Source organism: Cucurbita pepo, unplaced genomic scaffold (genome assembly GCF_002806865.2).
Source record: "Cucurbita pepo subsp. pepo cultivar mu-cu-16 unplaced genomic scaffold, ASM280686v2 Cp4.1_scaffold000190, whole genome shotgun sequence".
Classification (NCBI taxonomy): Eukaryota; Viridiplantae; Streptophyta; class Magnoliopsida; order Cucurbitales; family Cucurbitaceae; genus Cucurbita; species Cucurbita pepo.
In genome coordinates, this window is record NW_019646457.1 from 115,374 (window position 1) to 140,952 (window position 25,579).

Genomic DNA, 25,579 nt, shown 5'->3' on the forward strand with positions numbered 1-25,579 from the left:
TTTTTTTTTTTTTTTTTTTTTTTTTTTTTTTTTTTTTTTTTTTTTTTGGCGGCGGACAAATATTCTTTTTAACAGAGAATAATTTGTTTATTAAAAATACTAGAACATAAATTGAATGCTACCTGACTGTGATAATGAATACTATTTGCACTGACAACAAGTACTCCACCAATTGGTGATGGCACCGCAAGTAGCTTGTAAGCATCGTGAGGAAGGTTCTACAGCATACAAAGTAAGGGAAACGGTAAAAGCAAAAGAAAGAAAATTATTGTCAATTGAAAGAGTTCTAAGAAAAGAAAAATTAATAGTAACTTGTAACTAATTAAGACCCCCTCACCCCACGAGTACCATGGAATTTGTAATTGAACAATGAGCATCTTGATCAAACATTAATCATTTTACGAAACTTTTTGTGCAACTACCACCATTTCCACACAATTGAAATAAATACAGGCCACAAGATTAACCCAGCTTTTGTCAAGAATTGATAGACAATAACAATGTTTTAAGAGATCAAAGGTGGGCAAGAGGCTTTTCAAATGATACAATGTGTCACGCATCACTGCTGCATGACATGTTAAGTCTCAATTTTTAAAAAAAAACGTCATTATAAAAAACAAAATCAAAGTATTCCTTTCTTTCACAATAAAACAAAATTTTTATTGACAAAATAAAAAATTACAATAAAATTTATAATAACTTCCAAAAGTAGAACATAATAGCCCAACCAAAACCGAAAAACAAAAACACACAAACCCAAAACAAAAGACCATAAAGAATCAATACAGAAAAGTAAAGCGTGTCACTTTTCTAAATATATATTTTAAAAACTATTATCTACATCATCATTAATATCACTGATGTAATCAACTCACTCTTAACTTCTTGTGGTACAAGCAAATATAGCTAAAACACCATAACTCACGGCACATCAATATTTATAGTATAAGTGGATGTTTATATCTTTTAGAACTCAAGAACAAAGTTGTACAACCTATAGAACAGATCCTGTTGAAGTACAGCTATAGTGGATGTTTATATTTTTACAAATTGACGTTATTCTTCTAGCATTTCTATAAAGTATAAAGACTCCAAGCACGTTCTTCCATGTACAGTGGATTGGAAATTTATACGCCATTCAGCTATCCAGCTATTAGCATTCATACGGCATTCCAAATGAAATAAAAGCCATAATAATGCCCCGTTTCTGAGCAAAATAATCATACTGAAACCATATACCTACATGTAGATTGGAAATATTATCATCGATATGGATAATGATTGATATACTGCTATTTTAGTCCAAGAAACAAAACTTTTCATGGATATAATGAAAAGAGTCTATGATTGATACACTATTACTCATGTGATTCAAACTACCATTTGATAAAAATGCTATATTTGTAATTTCAACGCCCAATAAAACCATGTGTAATTTCTACAAAGATGTCGATTAATAAAAAGGTCTAAATGAAATAAATTATTTGATAAAAATACTATATCTGTACAGTTTATGTTGGTGAAGTTTATGAGCTTCCAGGTAGGACGGATCCAGCTTTATACTTACATTGGCAGACCATATTAGAGGATGCTGCTTCAAGGTTGTGCTAATACTTAGCGCAGAAATCATACACGTGTGATGCTTCCATGCAACACGACCGGCCCAGGTAAGTTCCTGCTCATGGAGGATCACCATCACAGGTTCAATATAACCTAAAAAATAGAGAAAACTTCCATCAGAAATATTATACAAGAAAGATTGATTCAAATATTGATCTTTTCATGAAAAACTAAACTTTATTTTTAAAAAGAAGAATGAAACAAACATTTCATTGAACAAGTGACAAGTTACAAAGTGAAAATGTACGAAAACCACCATCCTGAACTCTAATAAAAAAAACAGAACCCCACACTTGAAAATGTAAATACAAAATCTACACCAAAATTTCATGGAATACAAGAAGTTTAGGGGTTCTAGTAAGCGACCTTTGGTTAAAAAGTTCGTACATCAAGCTTGTCCTCTCGTTAAGATCTTGTTTCATAAAGAAGCAAGGGGAGATGAAGAGATATTGAAATTCAATTTGTCAGAAAACTAATCCATCACATTTCTATTACTAAATAAGCTCAATGATTTGGAGGAGAATACAATGGTTCGTTTGAATCATGGGTTTCGTTTGGTAGGTATAAATATAAATGTCTAAGATGTTAAATATTTATATTTGGACATGTAAGTGAGTCAGCGACTATTTGTAGGATGGTGATGAGTTTAAAATAAGTACTCATCTTGTCAATTGGGGTGGACTTCCCTTCCTATTTTCTATGGGGTAGGGGGGTCTGGGAATAGGATCCTTCAAACACTGGAATAATGCTCTCTTTTGTTGAAATGGCTTTGGAGATTCGTGAATGAAGAAAGTCCTCTATGGAAGGTAATAACGAGTGTGTATGGACAGGAGGAAAATGGGTGGTTCACTCTTCTTCCTGAAGGGAGTACAGACGCCAGAATCATGCTCAGGTCTGCATGAGCATTTTTCGTTAAATATAACATCCTCTTGTAAGCCACCAAAAAATATATTGGCGCCTTTTTGAGGATCTTTTATATTGCTTCTTCTAATCATCTGATATCCAATGCTCATTCTGCTTTCAATGAGACAACTCTTGCTGAGTGGGAAAGTAATTCTAAGATGCTCCTATTGATCAGAAAGGGTAAGCCATGAACATAATGCATTACGGCGTCTTGATACTCCATTTATTCCAAAATAAAATATATGTTTTCAATGAAAAACTTAATGAACAATTTAAACCAAAGAAGAATGATCAACGCTGTCAAAATTCTTTAAATTCTTCTAAATGTCCCCATCGTTAAAATGCTATAGGATACTAAAAATTGAGACAAAATAATAATAGATTTAAAAAAATACAACACGATAAAATTAAAGCAGGATAGGCAAAATAGAAAATCAAGGAACTTCCAATACACACTCACCATGTACAAATACAAAATCCTTTACATGCTTCACATCCAAATCCCTTAGGTTAATTAGGTATGACGATTCAACTCGAGCAGAACTTGCACCTACGTTACCGCAAGCTTCATCATCCACAACCAAACCGGAACCAGCCTAACAAACAAATCACGAGAAACCAAACTTTCACTAAGATAAATGAAAGCTACAGGCATGCAAGGCAAAAAAGAAAAAGAGAATTGCAAAAGGAGCCTAAGAAAACTAATATATTTCAAATTTTAATCTATCCGCCATAGGAAGGAAGGATTGAAATTCTTTCGTGGATGCTTGACCTAACCATTCAAACTTATAAATAAAGCTACGGATAGTACACCATATTTTATTAGAACGTAGGAGCATCAGTTCGTCAAGTACTTGCCATATCAGTAAGGAGTTATCTTGGAACAGATTCAGCATGCTCTACCAACACTTGCAAAGTTAGATTGATTATTACCAATCGACGTAGAAGTTGTCTCATGATGACTATTGTTTTTTACCCATGGTACCCCAAAAAAGTCACATCTTGTACTCACTCCTCCAAGAGATGCTCTAGACTGATTTGTTTTTAATCTATCAATTATGTTTTTCTCAAAAGATACTAATTGTAAGAGATCAAAAAGGAATATATGAAATATGGGAGAGGAGGTATCCCAAATCCCAAGGGGTTACAAGAAAAAACTTCCCAATTGGCAACAATATGGAAAAAATCATAATTACAAAATTTTTTAGACTTGGATGCACCAACAGGAAGAATAAAAGTTAATGGTGTCCCACAGTTTGTTTCAATTCAACTCCAGTCCATTGAACATTATTTGGTTTCTTTCAAGCCCCACCCACCAAAGGAATGAGCACATTGCGTTACTTTCATGACATTTTAAGTTAGAACCCTGTAAAAGTTGAACCACCGCGTCCTTATGATGATGATGAAAACAGCAACTAATGCCAAAGAGATTGAACAGCTTTGCCCAGCAATCTATTGCAGTGGAAGAAAACATGCCAATGGCTTTCNTTTTTTTTTTTTTTTTTTTTTTTTTTTTTTGCATAGAACACACCAACTAAGGGTCAGGAGAAAGCTCAGCATTCTCCTTTAGAGTATATCTAAGGTTAACCTCCCTTGCAACATAATGTAAAGAAATATTTTAATCTTCTTAGGACTCTTTGATTTTCAAATAAAGACAATGAGAGCTATATATAAAAATGAAAAATAAAAATAAAAATAAACTGTGTTTAGCCAAGAGAATGGTGGTTGTTAACTTAACTAAATCAATCTCTCTGTAAGGAACAAATTTTGAAATCCTACTTTCTTTATTTCTTTTTCTATAAAAAGTCGAACTTTCCTCAAGAAAAAATTCAACCAAAGAAAAGCCAAAACATAAAAAACAGGCTCCAATCTAGCAAAATAACACCTAGAGAATAGCTATAAGCTATATAAACCAAGACCTAAATGGGGACATGGAAACAAACGTCCACCTTAGCTCTCTTAAACCCCTTACAGCTTGGTTGGATCGCAGATATTGTTTCATAGGTACGGATATTAAATACATGGGATTTAAACGTCTTGGATATTAATGTTTGTGTTCAGATATGTAGAATAAATCAATATCTAAGAGTTACATGTCGGTATTTGTTTCACTAAATTTGAATATAAAAACCAAACTTCAATAGTTATATTGAAAAATGTTGAAGTATTAAAAATAATTTAATATTTTAATTAACTTTAAAATATTTTTAATATAATATGTGTATGTCCTACAACTTTTGTTCATTGACGTAATTGACGTAAACATAAATTAAATTTAGTAAAGATACCCCTACAGAGAATACAACTTTGTAGCCCCATCTTACCCATTGAAGTACTCCGAACACGATTCAAGATTCAAAATACCATAAGGGATACTATCCAAATATGATAATCTCCATTCAAGTCTATTCAAAAACTCCTCAATCAAGGCTAAATGAGCCACAATATCTGTCAGTTTACCTATCAAATAGTGAGCAAAAGAACCCAGAAAAATAGAGGAATCACTCCCAATACCAGCCACCAAACGGTTCCTCTTAGAAATAATCCTCTTCTTGTAATGACAAATTAAATCGACTTCAAATAAGTAGGAGGTGTTTGTGAGATTCCTTCTAAATTTCAAGCCTTAACTACTAACTGCTCCAACCCAAACCTTCAGAATAGACGACCTAATCGAATTAACCACTACCTACAACCTTGGATAGGAAACTTTAAGGGGAGCATCTCTAATCCAAAAAAAATCTCAAATCCGAAGTTTCTTTCCTTTGCCAACATTATGAGTATACCACTTGTCCACTAAAAGGCAACACTTAGCAATAGTAGACCAAGAACCTCTAAAACGTTTGGAAGGGTGGGGTGGGCACAACATTCCAATGAATCTTTTTGGGTTCAGTCACTTGTCCACCAGGAAAGCAAAGTATGTTGTCTCTCGTCCTTGATAGGGGAGTTTGATTTTAGGCGTGGGAGAAGGAATGTTTGTGTCTAGAGCCCCACCCTTAAGAGGGATCTCTTGTAAATCTTTCTTCTGTTGCTTGATAGACCCTTCTCCCACTAGTGAGTTTTTTGTTTTTTTTTTTTTTCCCCTCTTTGGAGGATTAAGATCGCAAAGAAAGTGAACGTCTGTACCTGGCAAGTTTGGCTTGTTTTGTTGTATTCTCAGTCGAAAACATTCAACTTCTTGCTTGCCCATTATAGGGACATGATATGAATGGGGAGTTCCTCCTCCATCCGTCTTTTCATGAGAAAGACCAGTTTTCATGGCTTGTTGGGGTGTATACTATCCGGATCTTTAGAGTGAGAGGAATAATAGAGCTTTTAAAGGTTTGGAGAGAGATCCAAGTGATGTTTGGTCTCTTTTTAGATTTCATGTTTCTCCTTGGACTTAGATTTCAAATACCTTTTGTAGTAATTTTATAGGCATTATTTTGCATGATTTGAGCCCCTTTCTTTAGTTGGGATCCCTTCCATGGAATTTTGTATGCCCTTGTATTCTTTTATTTTTTACTCATTCTTATCAAAAAAATATATATATCCAGCTGATCCAAGACAATTTATACTTATTAACAATAACCCTTCTTCCAAGAGCATTGGGATCAATTAAGAATCTCCAGCCCCCTTTAGTTGAAAAAGGCTACTGTTTCTAATGTTAAGATTGCCCACACCTAAACCAGGCAGTTAGGTGACGCTCTACTTCGCTAAATTTTGGCCAATGTCTAGGGAAGTCCATCCACATACAAAGTCTCTTAAGCTTCTCCATAATCACTTTTGAGAGACATCATAACATTGTTTATTGTCTATCAGATGTTATTCCAATCCATCTTGGGTCCATAAATAGCAGCCATTGGAAATCTCCATTTCTTCTTCGCTATGAAAGAGATAAAGAGGCAATCATCCATGTCCATTAAGGTTTACAAAAATAGCTCAAAAGTATAATCAAACAAATCTTCTACACATTTGCTCGATATGTCACCTTCATTAATTTGAGTTTGACTACCATCATCACTAAAAACTACTAGTCACATCTGATCTAACTCAACGTGCAAACATGGGTAAGGAAAGTCAACTTTAGTAGATTTCAATGCTACCAAGAAACTTAATTGAAGGATAGTGGTAAACACAAGGCGGTGGATAGAATTACTTATTAACACAACATAGTATCTCTTTCTATCCAATATATTATAAAAGATATTAAGAACTACACGTCAACAAAGCATGGCATAAAGTTGTCATGCACATCCAAATAAAAAAGTGTGAAAGGCAAAAAACACCTGAGAAGCCTTAAGTATTATCATTTGCAAACCATAAACAAGAACTCCTCCACACCTGCCTTGAGGATCAACCTTTACCACTGGACCTCTTGCAAATGATTCACGACCTCTTTTCAAATGAAGCCATTGTGGACCCTCAAAGCAATGCATTGAGCTACAAATGAAAATTTCCACTCAATAGTAATTGTGAAATGCCAAAGAAAATTAGACAACTAAAATAAGTTTTTCGATGAAAAGACAACTAAATAATGAATAACCAGAGTATCATCTTGCACAAGTTCTTTCCAAGCATAGTACATTTGTACATCTGTCCGGTGGAGGAAGGAACCAATTAGGAAATAATTTGGAGGGGCAGGATAATTACGTGGTGGTCATGGATAACACACAATTATGTTGCCAATATATCAGTCACATAATAAATTAAAGCCCAAGAAAATTGTTGGTCAAGATACTAGACAGGGTAAATCCACAACGATCGAGGGCATGTAGAAAGACTAGGATCATGCACATATGGAATGAATTACACTATCAGTCTTTCGATTTTACATTCCACGAATTATATATATATATATATATAACTTAAAGAGAACATGGTCTAATTCGCCAATAATGTTTTTTTTTTTTTTTTTTTTTTTTTTTACAACAAACGAAACTTTTCATTGATGAAATAAAAAGAGACTAATATATAAGCTCCACAAGAGAGTGAAAGAGAGAAAGAACAAAGCGTACCTTGTACGGAGACTATGGATAGAATCATCAAACTCTAGCACTGAAATTTTTGCTTCTTTAAAGACTAATATGATCGAATCTCTCTTCTTGGAGCCATCACCTCCTCTACTAGACAAAATTACCATGGACTCAACATTACCGTGCAACCTGCAATTCAGGCCCCGAGAAAAGTAAATTATCACTAAACAAAAATAGCAAGTGCTTACCAGAAATAAATCAAGGGACATCCTTTACTCAAGATTGCTAGTCACATTAATTTTTGTTTCCAACGAGCAGCAAACTTGTCACTCGTTTGATGAGAAGTATAAAATGAGACGCAATAAAAAGACCCAGAGTCGAGGAACTCGCAAAAGGCTGCTCTATGGTGTACGTTTTGACAAGCTAGTTATAACAAAGAACATACTAACACGAAACTCCTAGCGTACATTCACAAAACTTGGAGTATACCTATAGTGGCAAACAAGCTCGAGCGAGGCCCCAGAGACTCCATCCATAATGCCACCCCGTCTGACTTCTCCAGAGCTTCTTGATTCTTTGCCACCATCTTCTTGAACCCTGACAACATATACCTCAAGGACATTACCGGCGGTGACAACGAGATTCGGAACCGGACCAATTTCTCGGCGCGGCGGCCAATCGGACTCAAGGTCGTCGGCGTGAGAAGTGACGCGGGGTACGAAATCGGCGCGAGAGTGGGTGATAAAGCCTGAATCACAATTCTCGATGCCCGTAGGGGAGTGCATCATTCTATAAGCGGCAAAACTCATCCTGAGAGAGTGAGAAGTGGATAAAGGAGATGCGTAAGAATGTGGAGATTGAGAGAAAAGTATGAATTGGAGGGAGTTGGTGGTGGGAAGGGAAGAGGGAGTTGCAGACAATGAGGAGAAGCAGAGAGTTGGAAGAACTTAAAAAGAGACCAGCAGACTTAGGGCTTTGGGGAGGTTTGGCGGGAGGAAGGATTCGATATGCAGGTCTTAATTCTATGGATATATCTATAAAATTATATACATATATTTATATTTCTAAAACTTAAAAATTAAGAAATTTAATACTCATCAACTAACACTCTCCAACATTTATTAAAAAAGTTTTAAAATTTCTTACCGTCTATTAGATCTTAATCCAATTTGTAACCGTCTAAGAATAAATGAAACCTCGTTTGAAATATCTTGGAGTTGTTGTTTTTATGTGAAGTTAATTGCTGAGTTCGATTTTAATAAAACTTAACTTTATCTTGTACTAATTTGAACTACCATTCATATTGTATTGTTAAGATGTCTTGGTTCATATCATTTAAGATTAGGAATTTCAGAACTTCGACCCCATAATTCATCCTCCATAGTATAATTCATGACATGGGTCCAATTGCTTTAGAGCAAGATAAGGAACAAGTTTGCTAAAAAAAAAAAGATCAACATTCTATTGCCTAGACTAATAGAACCTTGAAACTCAAAATTCTAGGTAAGTTCATGTAACGACCTTAAATTTTCACATACTCAGAATCGTTACTAACGTTTTATGCTCATCTTTAATGTGGAAATATAACTCTTCCATGAACATTATTTAACTTACATTTCAAAAAACGCTTAAAACAACTTCTTATATGAAAAACACAGTCATTGTCTTATGTGTTTAAATACTGAAATTTAGAGAAAATAAAAACAAATACAAAATAGTTTAAAACAATGAAATGCAAAACAACCTATTCTAACGTAAGACTAGGAATTTAAATTAGTTTACCCTATGCACGTGCCACAATCTCTGCTCGCGATGCCGTCGTTCTCCATACAAGTGTATCTTGCCTTTTCCTGAAAAATGATGTGGTACACGGCCTGAGTATTTCAAAAAATACTTAGTAAGTGGCCCCACTATAGGGGACCATGCAAATGCAAACACATGCAATCATGATGTAGAGACTTATCTCTAATCATCATAATGGTGGCCTCCAGTCTCGGACAAATTAGATGTGTAGTACTTCCCTATAAACGACTCACATGTGCGACTGTGAATCCCCAAGGCGATCGCACACCTCCTGGACTCTCTAGTCAAGCTAATCTGTAGTGACGTCCGGAGGTCAATGGAACCCCATAGTGTCATGCGCCTCCTGAACACCCTCATCTGTGCGCATTCGCACTCATCATCGTACTGTGCACGTCCGCACTCATCATCTCTAGGGGAAGTAGCCATATGCTTATGAATATACAATATGAATGAGGTCCCTCTAAATCCATCATAACGTCTCTTCTGACACAACCCTCTAGTCTCATCTCTCTATTACTCTAGGTAACACATACTCGTGGATATTTATATTAATATCATTTTCATGCTCTTAGGGTTGTGTCCTATGTCGATCTAATGACATGATGCAATATGGCATTCATCATCATGTAGCATGCTCAATATGGAAAACATCATCATATTAAGGTAAACGTCACGCAATCATCATACTCATCATATTACCATAAAGTGCATCAAGTATACCAAGTACGTCATTCATATAACATCATCACATCATCATCTAACGTCATCACGTCATCACATAACATTATCACATCATCATATAACATCATCACATCATCATCTAACATCATCACATCATCACATAACATTATCACATCATCATATAATAACATCACATTATCATATAACATCACCGCATCACTATCTAACGTCTTCACATCATCATACAACATCAACACATCATCATCTAACGTCATCACGTCATCACATCATCACATAACATAAAGCATAAATGACACTTGCAAGGGCCACTGGGCATGTGTCATCATACATAAGACAAGTCTTTCGACAGAGCCGATAGTAAGGCCACTTACTTGATTAGCTTAGGCTGGTATCACCAATTTATCAAGTTCGATTTTGTTCTTTGTATCCAAGCCAACCTATATGAACCATGACATCAACTTCAATTTCAATTCTCTAAATTTTACAATGGTCCATGTGTTAAACTTCTTGTGAGCATTAGAGACTTTATGAATATTGAATATTGTAATCCTACGAAGAATACCCTAAACCCCCGGATGGATATAGAAGAATCCCGATGGATAGGTTTTTTTCAGGGGGTCGCCTACGAAGAATTCTATGAGGGTATACAGTATCCTCTACCCTTTCATGTTGTACCTTGGTTCTAGTTGATGGACCTTCTTCTTTAATGATTTGAGTATTTGGCCTATTAACATAGTGGTTTAATATCTGTTGGCGAGTTGATTCGTCAAGATATTTGTCCCCACCAATCTTTGAGTTGCCCGGTAAATCCAGTTACTAGGACTTGAGCTATTTGATGGTCAGATTTATGGTCCTGTTACGCGTCTGCGGCCATCATCATCTCATTGACAACATTCATTATCAGATAGTCAGACAATCCATGGATATTCCATTCATAGATTGCTAGGCCATCGTAATGGGCTTGAGTTTGTAGCGTCTTTTTTCGAATTGAATATCCGGGAAAGATGGTTGAGGATACCAGTTTTTCTGGTTACTGGTATTATTTTGACTTCTTCTAGAGATCCTTTCAATTCGATTGTAGAGAGGTTCTTCTATCTCATTTACAATGGATTTCGTCATAATTGTTAACGACATTCATAGATGAATCTTGAGGTGTTATTCCAGGATTTAGAATCCTATCCAATTTTTTCTTCTATCTTGGCCATTACAGCCTTTCTTTTGAAACCCTCCTCATAAATATGTCGAGATTTTCCGGTATGAGTATTGGGATTGACTCATCGATCCTTGGTACAAAGCTGCTTGCTTGTTCTTGCTGAGTACCAGATTTCTTCGAGATTTTTTCCTCGATACTCTCAAGTTGAGTAGCGATCGTCGATAAAATCTTATTTGAATAATTGTTTTGATGATGGATATTTTTTATATCATTTGGGGTAATTACCCTTTTCTAGTCCTTCCGAGATATTTTTGAAAGGACTGACTTTGACCTTTTCTCGCTAGTAGTTGTCAAATTCAACCTCTTCCAACGGAGGATGTTTTGGATATATCTCGCCTCTCCTGGTAGTCTTCCAGCTCCTTTGAGTTAAGGTGCATATCTGCAAAATATTTTCTTCAAACCATTCGAAGAATTGTATATTTTCTTCTATGGCTTCCATATGAGAATACCATTGAGCCCTTAATTCATTTCGCTCAGCTTCTTTGTAGGTTTGAAAGAAGACATTTCTTTTTGAAGAGTTGGTAACTGACATAAAATCTGTTTTTAGAAATTCATTGTCTATTTGGAAATAAGATTTAATGACATTTAACTGACTTTCGTAGACGGATTGAATATCCATATCAGTATGAGTTGGAGATCTTGAGCCATCTTCGTACTGTTTTTAGAAATTCCTTTGTCTATTTGGAAATAAGATTTAATGACATTTAACTGACTTTCGTAGACGGATTGAGTATCCATATCAGTATGAGTTGGAGATCTTGAGCCATCTTCGTAGTGGATTGACATTTAACTGACTTTCGTAGACGGATTGAGTATCCATATCAAGTATGAGTTGGAGATCTTTCCTTGTCTATTTGGAAATAAGATTTAATGACATTTAACTGAATTTCGTAGACGGATTGAGTATCCATATCAGTATGAGTTGGAGATCTTGAGCCATCTTCGTAGTGGATTGACATTTAACTGACTTTCGCAGAGAGCTCAATTGATTTCAAACTTGTCGCATTAGCCACTCAAGTACATTAACATGTGTTAGAAAGAACTATGTTTAATTTAATAAATTATGTAAAAGTCAAATGGTCAATTTGACTTATTCTTTTGTGGAGATTAAAGGGGGTCGGGAATAAATCCTGTCCACAAACGTCTTTTGTCGGGAGACTATAAATACCCACAATATGTTATGTAAAATTCATATTCGTGGATGAATGTAATTCAGATCTCAAATTGAGATGTTTCCCTTAGAAATCCGAGCATCATATTTGCCATTTCTAAGCTTCAAGCAATTCTTGTGATAGAATTGCACCCGAGCCATTCAATCAAGCTTTGATCAAGTTCGATTATGGAGTGACTCAATGTAGAACAAGGTTTCCAAATCTTGCTTCTAGATCTTCGATCGTAAGAAGTAATCTAATTCTAGTCTTATCTCTTGGTTGATCCAAATTTCGTGTAAGGAGTTGTTAATTACTTTGATTCAAGGGTTCTTGCTAAAACAAAAGCTTGGATCGTTGGTTTTTCTACCATCTTTTACAAAAAGAATACCTATTCAAATAGCCATCATACACAACTCTCCTGTCAAATTGCCATGGTCGGCCAAGCAATATATCTCCAGCTTGCATTGGTAATACATCACAAAGAACTTCATCTTTATATTTTCCAAGTAAAAGATATAAAGCTTGGGAAACTACCTTCATTGTTCCACTATCATTGAGCCATTGGAGCTTGTAAGGTTTAGGATGATCTTGAGTTGGAATTTGTAACCTTTTGATCAACATGGTACTTACAACATTGGTGCAACTTCCACTATCAATGACAAGACTACAAGCAGTCCCCTTGACGAAACACCGCGTGTGGAACAGGTTGTCTCTTTGATCATCAACATCATTCTCCGTAACTTTAGTTTTAACAAGTCTTCTTGTTATAAGTGCCAAATGAATCCCATCTTCCAGTTCCTCCTCATTCTTCTGGACTTCTTCAACTAGATCATTGATCTCCCCTCCATTTTCCTCGTCTTGGTTCATGATTGTACAAACAGTAGTGAAATATGTTTAGGACCTCAGACACTCAACTCACTGATTTTACACTCAGGGACACTCGTGTTTATACACACAAAGGTAGGCTGTTTGGGAAAGTGACTAAATTATGATCAAGGTAAGCTAATATATGGGTAAAACAATTCTGATAGTAGCAAGCTATTCAAGGTAATCGAGATGAGTTAATTATGAAATAACAACAAAATAAACCAAGAAGTGAACAAACAAATAAAGACACAAAAGAAAGGACGTGATGATTTTAAGAACGATCTAACTCTCCTGTTTACAGAATTCGGGAAATTTAGAAGTTATCTTCAAGCGTAGATTATGAGAAAAAAAAAATATCAAACACAACAGTTCTAGATTTAGATGGATTAAGAAAAAGATGTGAATCGAAGTTTATTTGATCTTCAAATAAACATGCAAATGATCTAAAAAAAATGATAAAGATAGTCTATTATCACAATCGTAAGAACAAATATGATGAGATTTATTATTTCTTTTTTTTTTTTTTTTTTTCAAGATCTCAACGTGATCTTTAGGAAGAAAATGAGAACAAAGTGAAAAGTTATGAATAATGGCGGAAATGACAGCAAGAAAATAAATGGACAAATTTAAGAAAAGATAAACAATAGCAGAAATGGCACAAAGATGTAAACCTAGGCTCTGATACCAAATTGATAAGGCAACCCTAATCTTCAGCCCAACGATCCAAGCTTTTGTTTAGAACCCTTGAATCAAAGTAATTAACACCTCCTTATACAAAATTTGGATCAACAAGAGATAGCTAGAATTAGAGTACCTCTTAAGATCGAAGATCTAAAAGTTCTAAATTGAGTCACTCCACAATCTAACTTGATCAAGGCTTGATTGAATGGCCCGGGTGCAATTCTACTACAAGAATTGCTTGAAACTTAGAAATGGCAAATATGATGCTCGGATTTCTAAGGGAAACGTCTTAATTTGAGATCTGAATTACATTCATCAACGAATCTGAATTTTACATAATATATTGTGGGTATTTATAGTCTTCAGATAAAAGACGTTTGTGGACGAGATTTATTCGAGACGTTTGTGAACGAGATTTATTCTCGATCTCCTTTAATCTCCACAAAAGAATAAGTCAAATTGACCATTTGACTTTTACATAATTTATGAAATTAAACATAGTTCTTTCTAAAAAAAATGTTGATATGCTTGAGTGGCTAATGCGACAGGTTTGAAATCAATTGAAAACTCCGCGCGTAGGTTTGAATTTTGTTGTTGACATATTTTTTTAATGTTCATGACATTTTTTGAATCTTCTTGGCAATAGGTTCATTTGGAACACCCTGATTCTTATCATCTTTTACCTTGAAGGGGTCATATATTGATCTTGAAACTCCTGAAGTGCTCGGTCTAGAATTCAGGAATTCTTTTACTTTTGAATCTGACGAACGTTCTTCGCCGAATTTTTCTGGAAGTATTTTTGGTTATTTGATCCCAAGAGAGAGTTTTTGTAACAGTCACACAACACTTTCCAATATTTGCCTCTATGAGCATGGTTGATCCCTTTGGGGTGAGGATCTTAATGCTCTTTGAGAAGTATTTGTATTCATGAGCTTATAATAAACCCTGACTATGAACGGAAGAATGAGTTTCAGCCTTGATGTTCAAATTTTTTTACTGTAAGTCAGTATGAGGGCTGACAATATGTGTGGGTCGTTGAATGACAAAGTAGAATTTAGATAACAATTGAAATAGACGGGTCCATTCTCTAAATTAGATTGAACCATTCCCAGTAAAGAATTTGAGAAGTCTTCATGTCTCTTATCTGGTAGGGAGATAAGGACTGAGATATCTAATCCAAGTCTGAACAATGGTTTTACAGCGACTTGAACAAGACTGACGTGAAGATAATTAAACTCTTCACGATGTTGGAGTATAAGAGATTTTGAAAAAAGATTTAGAGATTCCCTATTGCTATGAATTGTGATATTTTTGTCTGAGAATTTGATGCATGATATTTGAGTAAAATTGGAGGTCGAAATTTGGTAGATAGTTTTAGGATCTACCTTTAGAATAGTCCAATTTTGGAGTTGATCTTCAATTCTGACAATCTGATATTCTTGATTGACAGTATTTTGAGATGGTGAGATTTTCTCCTCTTCTGTGTTCATTTGAATTTTCTTCTCTTTAGTAGAACATTTGAAATGATTTGATTTTATGAGTTTTGTCATAAATTCGTTCATAAGATGAAGATATGGGAGACAAGAGATAGATAGAATAGAATAATTCTTTTCTGAATTTCTCAATTGATTTTCAAGAGAGAGCTATCGGCCAATCGATGCCCTCTTTACATTGATGAAGTCTTCTTTCTTCATCTACAAAATTAGATGGGCTCGGTTCGACCTTCATTTCATGTGTTACGAGCTGATTCGATTGAGGAAAGACCATTTGGAGCTACAGAAGTGAATATTTGCACAATTGAAGTAGAAGATGAGGTTGCTGTAAATAACACTTGATTGATAATTTATTTGCAAACTTTATTTATTATTTTAATTTTATAACTTCTTGTAGTTGGCAAAAGGGTGGGAAGTTACTTGTAAAAATGATTATAACTTTAGTGGACATTTTGAAGGGTAAGGGGAGTAACTTACCGATCATGGCCATGAACTTCTTTTAGAGGACATTCCAAGAGCTAGAGTTACTTTTGTGGACAAACTATAAATACTCACAAATTAGCGGGCAGATTTTTTATGAATAAAATTGAGCTCTAAGTCAGACTTTCACCCTTAGAAATTTCAGCATAATTTTTACAATTTCTAAGTTTCAAGCAATTCTTATGATAGATTGCATCCGATATTTGATGAAGTTCGATTGTGGAGTGACTCAATTTAGAACAAGGTTCCAAATTTTGCTTCTAAATTTTTGATCTTGAGAGAGGTAATCTAATTCTAACCTTATCTCTTGGTAGATCCGAATTGGGTTAAGGAGGTATTAATTTCTTTTATTCAAGTGTTTTTGCTTCAACAAAAGCTTGAATCGTTGAGTTGCGGATTAAGATTGTCGTATCAATTTTGTACTAGAGTCTAGTTACATTTTGTGACCTATACTAGAATTGATTTTATCTTTTATATAGGCATTGTTTTTTTTTAATCTGTCCATTTATTTACGTGCTGTCATTCCCACCCTTCTGCACATTTTTTTTACTTTGCTCTCATTTTCTCCTTAAAGATCATATTTAGATCTTGAAAAAAAAAAACACATCTCGAATTTTGCTTCTTAATATTGTGTCTATAAATTGTCTTTATCATTTATTAGACTATTTACACGTTTATTTGAAGATCAAATAAACTTCAATTCATAATTTGTTTAACCATCTAAATCGATAACAGTTGTGTTTGATATTTTTCTTTCCTAATTCAATCAAGAAAATAATTTCTGAACTTGCCCAAATTATGTAAAAAGGAAAATGAGATCATTCTCTTATTTTATACTTAAAATGAAATTTAGTCAAAATCATAACCACCTTTCTTTTTTTAATTCATTTTGAGTGGGCAATTTTACCCAAAAATATCTTTTGTGTCTCTTATTTGTTTTGATCCTTTCTTTATTTTAGTTTGTTGTTATTTCAAGATTGCCTTATCTTGATTGACTTGAATAGACAGTTAGCTACTGTAAGAATTGTTTTATCTATATATTAGCCTACTTTGATCATGATTTAGTCGTTTTCTCAAATAGCCTACCTTTGTGTGTAATAAACATAAGTGTTCATGAGGGTAAAATTAGTGAGTTGAGTGTGTGAGATCCTAAACATATTTAACTACTGTTTGTACAATCATAAACCAAGACAGAGGAATAGAGGGGAGATTATTGAAGTTAGGGGTGCATTACTTGTTTTAATCAAGTTATTAAAACCTTCATAGACGGAAGGGAACGAATTGAAATATCTTTAGGTAGTCCTCAAGGAATGGAAGTTATCTTGAATGAAGGAGTTGAAAATAAAGAAGAGGACAATGTCACCCTTTTAGTTGGACACAGTCCTAGGGAGGAGAGGAAGGGCCGAAGAAGTTGCACCAAGAAGAAGGAGTATCAATATGAGAGAGTATAAGAAAGAGGAGTTGGGGTAATAAAACTTAAAATTTCAATTTCTTATGGGAGGCCTTATCCGGAGGAGTATTTGCAATATGAGAGCAAAATTAAGCATATTTTCGATAGCAACAATTTTAGTGAAGAAAGAAAGTTGAAGCTTGTAATGGCTGAATTTTTATTTTTTTATTCTGTAATTATAGGGTGGACATCTTTGAAATCAGGGTAAAGGAGAAATTATGAACAACCAATTGAAACATGGGAGGAATGGAAAACATTAATGAGAAAAGGTACATTCCTAAGCATTATTCTCAAGTACTCAAGCAAAATCTCTATACTTTGCAACATGAATCTAAAAGTGTAGAAGAATTAATTACAAAGAAATTGAGGCTCTTATGAATAGAGCATCCATTGATGAAGCTGAGGAGGATACAATGGCTAGATTCCTTAGTGGGTGGAACCGACAACTTGCTCATCAAGTGGATAGGCAAACGTATTTTGATATGCAAGAATTGTTACACCTTGCTGTCAAAACTGAAGGGCAGCTAGCTTGGGAAAAGGAGAACTCCAAGAGGCATGCTATTTCCAAGTCTAAAACTTTCAACAATTGAAAGAAGAACATAAATATTGAAAAGATAGATTTCAAATATAGAGGCAAGTATGAGCACGACGAAAAAGATAAAATTGAGACCTCCAAGAGTAAGGAGAAAGTGGAGGAATACAAGGATAATTGAGAAAGAAATAGAGACATTAAATGTTGGAAATTTCAAAGAATTGGTTATATTAGTTGTGATTGTCCTAACAAGAGAATCATGATCATCAAGAATGGACAAGTTGTCACAAATGGTGAAAAAATTTACGTTGAAGTCCAAACGAATGAGGATGAATTGGAAGATGGAAGTCATTTGACACTTATTACAAGAAGACTTCTTACAACTAAGTTACGGAGAATGATGTTGATGATCAAAGAGACAACCTATTTCACACACGATGTTTAGTTAAGAGGACTACTTGTAGTCTTATTATTGATAATGGAAGTTGCACCAATGTAGTAAGTACCATGTTGATCAAAAGGTTGCAAATTTCAACCCAACCCCATCATAAACCTTACAAGCTTCAATGGCTCAATGATTGTAGAACAATGAAGATAGTTTCTCAAGCTTTAATATCTTTTACTTTAGAAAAATATAAAGATGAAATTTTTTGTGATGTGTTACCCATGCTTGCTCGAGACATATTTATTGGCCGTCCTTGACAATTTGATAGGAATGTCATATATGATGATTATTTGATTAGGTAATCTTTTACAAAATATAGTAGAATTTCTACATTGTACATTTGAGTTATGCATATGTATTTGTTGATCCATTAAAGTTGGAGAAAAAGAAGAAAAAGTTTGAGGGAGAAGAATTGAAGGAAAAACAAGAATTTAGTGAAAAAAATTAGAGAAAAATAAAGTGGAAACAAGAATGAAAAAAGAGATGAATTTGAAAAAAAGAAAGAAAGAAATGAGTTGTTTGGCTATGGTTGAGTGCTAAGAAGCAACGAAAAAACAATCTTTATACTTATTTACAAGGAATGATGTTTGGTCTTTAACGATAACAACTTGTCTTTGCCTAATGTGTTTCGATCTCTTTTACAGGAATTTGGGAACGTGTTCCAAGATGAAGTACCTAAATGACTACCTCCTATTAGAGGTATTGAACATAAAACAGACTTCATTCTAGGCGCTGTCATTCTTAATAGGCCAGCTTATAGAGTCATTCCAACTGAAACTAAAGAAATTCAGAGGTAAGTGGAGGAGCTCATGGAAGAGGGCTATATACGAGAAAGTTTGAGTCCATATTGTGTACCAGTTTTATTGGTGCCAAAGAAATATGGAACTCGGTGCATGTGTGCAGATTGTAGAGCCATCAACAAAATCATTGTAAAGTATCGACATCCTATTCCTAGGCTAGACAGTATGTTTGATGAATGAATTGTATGATTCATGTCTATTTACCAAGATTGATTTGAAATCTCGATATCATTAAATTAGAATGCATTTAGAAGTTTAATGGAAAATGAACGGTCAAAACTAAGTTTGGATGGTATAAATGGTTTGTTATGACTTTTGGGTTAACTAATGCACATTTATGCACTTAATGAGTCATGTTTTGAGAGAATATTTTGGAAAGTCGTTGTGTATTTTGATAATATTTTAATTTATTCAAAACTTTTGCGATGTTAAGCCAATTTTGATTACATTTAGAAAATAAAAACTTTATGCTAATTTTAATACGGGTAGTTTTGCATGGAAAAAGTTAACTTTCTTACCTTCCTAGTTGCACCATAGCTAGCTGCACCATTAAATGATTTACTGAAAAAAGATGTTATTTTTAAAGGGGGGAAATGCAAGAGAATGCGTTCGATGAGCCTAAGATGAAATTAATCAATGCACCATTACTTGTCTTGCCCAACTTCGATAAAACTTTTGAATTTGAGTATGATGTAAGTGGTTTGGGCATAGGTGCTATTTTGATGCAAGATGGAAAGCCTTTAATGTATTTTAGTGAAAAATTAAATGAGACAACGTTGAACTATCCTACCTATGATAAATAATTGTTTGCTTTAGTTCGTATATTGCAGGTGTGATAATACTACTTATGCCTCTAGAGAGTTTGTGATCCACTCCAATCATGGAAGCTTGAAGTATCTTATGACTCAAAACGTATTGAACCATAGACATGAAAAGTGGGTGGAGTTTATTGAAACATCAAATATAAGCAAGGTAAGAATAATATGGTAGCTCAGGTACCATCTCTATATTATCTTAGTGTCAATTTTCTTAGATTTGAACATATTAAAGAATTATATAGAGATGACCAAGACTTTGAAATGGTTTTTGTAAATTGCTTTTTCACCCTTAAAGCTCAAATTAATTAATAACAAACCTACACTTAATTATTAACGATTATCAATATTTTGAATGGTCCATCGTGTAAGGTTGGGAATAACGATTTTAACGTCTTTTTTCAATCACTCAAATCAGAGTTAAAACGATAAAGTTACAGTTAAAACAAGATACCGACGTGACGATGTGATGGCAAAATTGACATCATGAACCAATCAAAGCATGATACTCATAACTTTGGAAGGGTAACAAAGAGTGAAGTTTTTTTAATTACTTTTCAGAAATAAAAATAAAATTACTTATACATCATATATCATTTGAATTATAAAAATAAAAATAATAATAAAAAGTCGTTACTCACATTATTTTTATTAATACTATTTATTATTATTATATTATTATATTTATAATAAATTTTGAATTTTCCATTACCTTACTTACATTGATTTTTATTTTATTTTTATATTATATTATTATATTATTATATTTAAAAATAATAATAATAAATAAATAAATAATAAAAATAAATTTGGAAAATTTTATTGATATTTACTTTCCATATTAATTTATATTTTTGACACTTTTTTTTCTCTATTTAAACTCATCGATTTCCTTGTGTACATAACTTCTATCATTTCTTTAAAGCCTACTCACTCTTTTTAAGCTTCCAATTTTATTTATATTTTTATTATTTGGTGAGAAAATAGTTTGATCGTAAATGTATTGTTTTAGAAATTTTATTTCTATTTTTAATGTACTGTGAGAAAATAGTTGTGAGCCATCAAAATTTTAACGTACTTTTTTAGTAGTTGTGTGTCCCTACCAAATTTAAATATTTGTACCGGTTTGATCCTGAGCCATGAAAAGGATTGAGTTTGCTCTTGAACTCGTAAAAAAAGCGATGTAGCAGTTGAGCTCTGATTTGAGGAAAGAGTCAAGAAAGGTTATTCAAATTCCTAAGAGGAGCTTGGGGTGTGAAGTAGGTTGAGTTTGATCGAACCGCGGTAAAACTACGGTATTATATTTTCTAACTCTTTCCTATTTAATATCAAAATTGTTATTGTCACTTATTGCATGTTCTAAGTTTTTCATAAGTGTTTATGGTTATTTCTTGAATTATTTTGTTGTACTAGTTATCGTCGTCTACTTATTTATAAAAAGTTTCATAATTACACAAATTAATGAGGCTTAAATATTTTTACTGTTAAAACTCTATTCATCTTCTCTATGGTTGCCATATCAATCCAACATCTACCACCCCATAAAAATGAAAAAAAAATTATATATTCAAATCGAGACTCCTCCTCTTCAACCTAAATTTGAACTCTCACTACTCAAAAAAAAACAAGAAAAGAAAAGAAAGCCAACAAATTACCCAAATTGAACATTATTAGGAAATTTACATCAATAAAAAAAATAATGAGAATATTAAAAAGAAAAAGAAAGAAAATTATCCTCGTACTTAGGGAGTTGCATCACAAATGTGGTAACACTAGAAACTTTAGAATGCTAGCAAAACAGTCGAGCTAAGAGATAATGAACATTAACCTATATAGTCATTCATTGAAGACTTACTTGATCCGCACTACAAGTGGAGGCAATCATAGAATAAAGGGATGATTTGAAGGATTCTTGGGAGAGAAAAAATTAAAAATTATTATGACAAGAGAAAACTACCGAAATAAATTATGAGCCCAAGTCACAAAAGTAAAAGGGACGACAACCTTTCTAGAAATATTTTGGGGATTACAATGGAAGTGAGGAATGTGTTATTTTGATGGTAGAAGTTGGTTATAAGTGTAGGGTGAATCATGAGGTAAAATTGAGGTGAGGAAAAAGTATATGGAATGGGATTTTAATCAAGCTTTGATGAATAATCTGCGAATAGAAATACACTCGAAAAAAATATATTTGATTTGAGAAAAGAAATGACTTATTATGCCTTTTGAGCTATCTAATGCTCCAACCAGCAAGACGTTCCAATTGTGCATGCTTCAACCCGCAAGATGCTTCACTTGTGCCCGCTTTAGCCCGCAAACAGCCCAGCCCTTGTTTAAGTCTGCGCCTCATCTACTACCCGGACCACTGCCTCACATGACCCACGTGTGCACTTTGCCTCCTGCTCCCAGCTTAGCTCGATGGCTTCGATAACTTTACAGCGGCGTATTTGGCTCGGTATACAGTTTTGATACTGTTCCCTACGTTTTCGACTCTCTCAAGCTGTATTAGGGCAATTGAAGTTAGAAAGACTCCTATTTACTTAATTTAAAAGGATTTATGATTTATATAGGAGTAATCACTATGTTCGGTTAGAATAAGTTATTAATTTGTCATTAGAATATGATTTGGATTGGTATAGGTGAAGTTAAATATTGAAACATAATTTCGAAACAGCTATTAAATAGTTAGGAACTTTAGCCAAGGCTAACCAAGTATGATATGGGGAAATTACTACAAGGGGAGTAAGATTCGGATTATCTTGTTGATCGAATATCTCAAGGCAAAAACATTGTTTGAGATTCGAATCGCTCCACAAGCAAGATCGATCATGTCTAGCTTGAATAATTCTTATTGATCAAATATCTCAAGGCAAGAACACTTGATTGAGATTCGAATCACTTCACAAGCAAGATTGATCATGTCGAGCTTGAATGATTCTACATGCAACCTAAACTACATAGAATTGCAAAGAAAGTTAGCCATGGGCTAAAGAAGAGCACAAATGCTCTTTTACTATATTTTCCAAGTCTACTTACAAATACAACATACATGGCTTTATATAGCCTCAAAATGAAACTATTAAAGGCATTCCAAGAGTGGTAACATTCATACTTAATGGTCATAATTAAGCATGATGTAATTGTAACCTAAAGTAAATAAAAAGTCTTAAAATACATTAATGAAATACAATAACTCTAAATTGTAATCCACCTAAAATTTATAACATCAAACTTCATTCTTCTTCAATGTGGTATGAATTGAAATATCTTTTGATAATTTCAACAATATTTTATTCACATCTTTATTGAAGTATATTGTATGATTGATGTCTCTTGGTTCATATCTGTAAGTGACCTTATTGTTGAAGTTGGAAAATTTAATGATGTATGATGGCGCATGCCCCGTGGCTCTTGCATGCTCCATAATATTTATGTTATGTACCTGTTCTATATAATGTCATATGATGTTATGTTATGTATGCATGTGATATCCATTATGCCATGTTGGGAATGAAATGAAATACTATACAAGTCATGTTATGTCTTGACATGTAAAACTATGTGATTGATTATGTGATGGCTACCATGTATACATGATGCATATATGTACTATGTCATGGATGAAAGAAAAAAAGGAAATGTGTGTGGATGCTATGCTATGATTGTAAACCATGAGTATCTCATGCATTGATATATGTCATGTACATTGGGATACTTCCCCGTTATGTTATGTTAGTACAGATGCATACCTTCGATATTTATGTTCGTCATAATATCATGCAAGTCTTTCCTTTTCTGTGACATCCGGTGATGCATTAATGCATTATGCCCGATCAAGTCAAGCCTAGCAGGTACGTATACGATCCCGCCTAGTGGGACCATGTGCACGTGTCTAGGTCGTGTGTTGGGAAGTACCCCACATCTAACCCTGCTCAAAACTGGAAAGAGTCCAAGATCGTGCCACGATTTTAAGGGATAGGTCCCAGTGAGATGACTATTGAGTATTTCTTAAGATACTCCAGCCATGTGCTATCCTTTTTTTAAGGTAAAACGTCTTTGCACGAATGACAATGAATTCTGGAATGGTCATGGAACTACATAGGGCAGTAATATGCATTGATTTTCATAGTAGTTAATAGGTGGCTTTTGATTTTCGTACTCAAATACTTTTTTATTTTTATTTGCTTGTTTTAAATTAAACGTGTAAGCCCATGGCTTTATTTTAAAAAAAAATTATTTTAAATTTTCACATATGTTATTAAAAGCATGCATGTGGTGACGTCCCTAATTTAACCAAGAAAATNTCGAAACAGCTATTAAATAGTTAGGAACTTTAGCCAAGGCTAACCAAGTATGATATGGGGAAATTACTACAAGGGGAGTAAGATTCGGATTATCTTGTTGATCGAATATCTCAAGGCAAAAACATTGTTTGAGATTCGAATCGCTCCACAAGCAAGATCGATCATGTCTAGCTTGAATAATTCTTATTGATCAAATATCTCAAGGCAAGAACACTTGATTGAGATTCGAATCACTTCACAAGCAAGATTGATCATGTCGAGCTTGAATGATTCTACATGCAACCTAAACTACATAGAATTGCAAAGAAAGTTAGCCATGGGCTAAAGAAGAGCACAAATGCTCTTTTACTATATTTTCCAAGTCTACTTACAAATACAACATACATGGCTTTATATAGCCTCAAAATGAAACTATTAAAGGCATTCCAAGAGTGGTAACATTCATACTTAATGGTCATAATTAAGCATGATGTAATTGTAACCTAAAGTAAATAAAAAGTCTTAAAATACATTAATGAAATACAATAACTCTAAATTGTAATCCACCTAAAATTTATAACATCAAACTTCATTCTTCTTCAATGTGGTATGAATTGAAATATCTTTTGATAATTTCAACAATATTTTATTCACATCTTTATTGAAGTATATTGTATGATTGATGTCTCTTGGTTCATATCTGTAAGTGACCTTATTGTTGAAGTTGGAAAATTTAATGATGTATGATGGCGCATGCCCCGTGGCTCTTGCATGCTCCATAATATTTATGTTATGTACCTGTTCTATATAATGTCATATGATGTTATGTTATGTATGCATGTGATATCCATTATGCCATGTTGGGAATGAAATGAAATACTATACAAGTCATGTTATGTCTTGACATGTAAAACTATGTGATTGATTATGTGATGGCTACCATGTATACATGATGCATATATGTACTATGTCATGGATGAAAGAAAAAAAGGAAATGTGTGTGGATGCTATGCTATGATTGTAAACCATGAGTATCTCATGCATTGATATATGTCATGTACATTGGGATACTTCCCCGTTATGTTATGTTAGTACAGATGCATACCTTCGATATTTATGTTCGTCATAATATCATGCAAGTCTTTCCTTTTCTGTGACATCCGGTGATGCATTAATGCATTATGCCCGATCAAGTCAAGCCTAGCAGGTACGTATACGATCCCGCCTAGTGGGACCATGTGCACGTGTCTAGGTCGTGTGTTGGGAAGTACCCCACATCTAACCCTGCTCAAAACTGGAAAGAGTCCAAGATCGTGCCACGATTTTAAGGGATAGGTCCCAGTGAGATGACTATTGAGTATTTCTTAAGATACTCCAGCCATGTGCTAT

The 25,579-nt window shown here is 34.0% G+C and overlaps 1 protein-coding gene across 7 annotated transcripts in view; it reads right to left on the reverse strand.

The window, feature by feature from the left end:
* Positions 1 to 8,487, reverse strand: part of LOC111784343 (cleavage and polyadenylation specificity factor subunit 1) — a 27,510-nt gene extending 19,023 nt beyond the window's left edge. For 6 of the 7 annotated variants that reach the window (XR_002813525.1, XR_002813527.1, XR_002813526.1 and 3 more), the window contains exons 1-6: positions 7,965 to 8,487; positions 7,518 to 7,664; positions 6,789 to 6,942; positions 2,984 to 3,119; positions 1,568 to 1,713; positions 123 to 218 (exon numbers count right to left, since the gene is read on the reverse strand). Coding sequence is in view for 4 of the 7 variants with exons in the window: in XM_023665070.1 (XP_023520838.1) it covers positions 123 to 218; positions 1,568 to 1,713; positions 2,984 to 3,119; positions 6,789 to 6,942; positions 7,518 to 7,664; positions 7,965 to 8,284 (999 nt within the window). In the remaining 3 variants the exon portion in view is untranslated. Of the gene's footprint in view, positions 1 to 122; positions 219 to 1,567; positions 1,714 to 2,983; positions 3,120 to 6,788; positions 6,943 to 7,517; positions 7,665 to 7,964 lie in introns of those variants that run through there. The other variant, XM_023665072.1, reaches the window with a different exon arrangement.
* Positions 8,488 to 25,579: the final 17,092 nt, after the last annotated feature.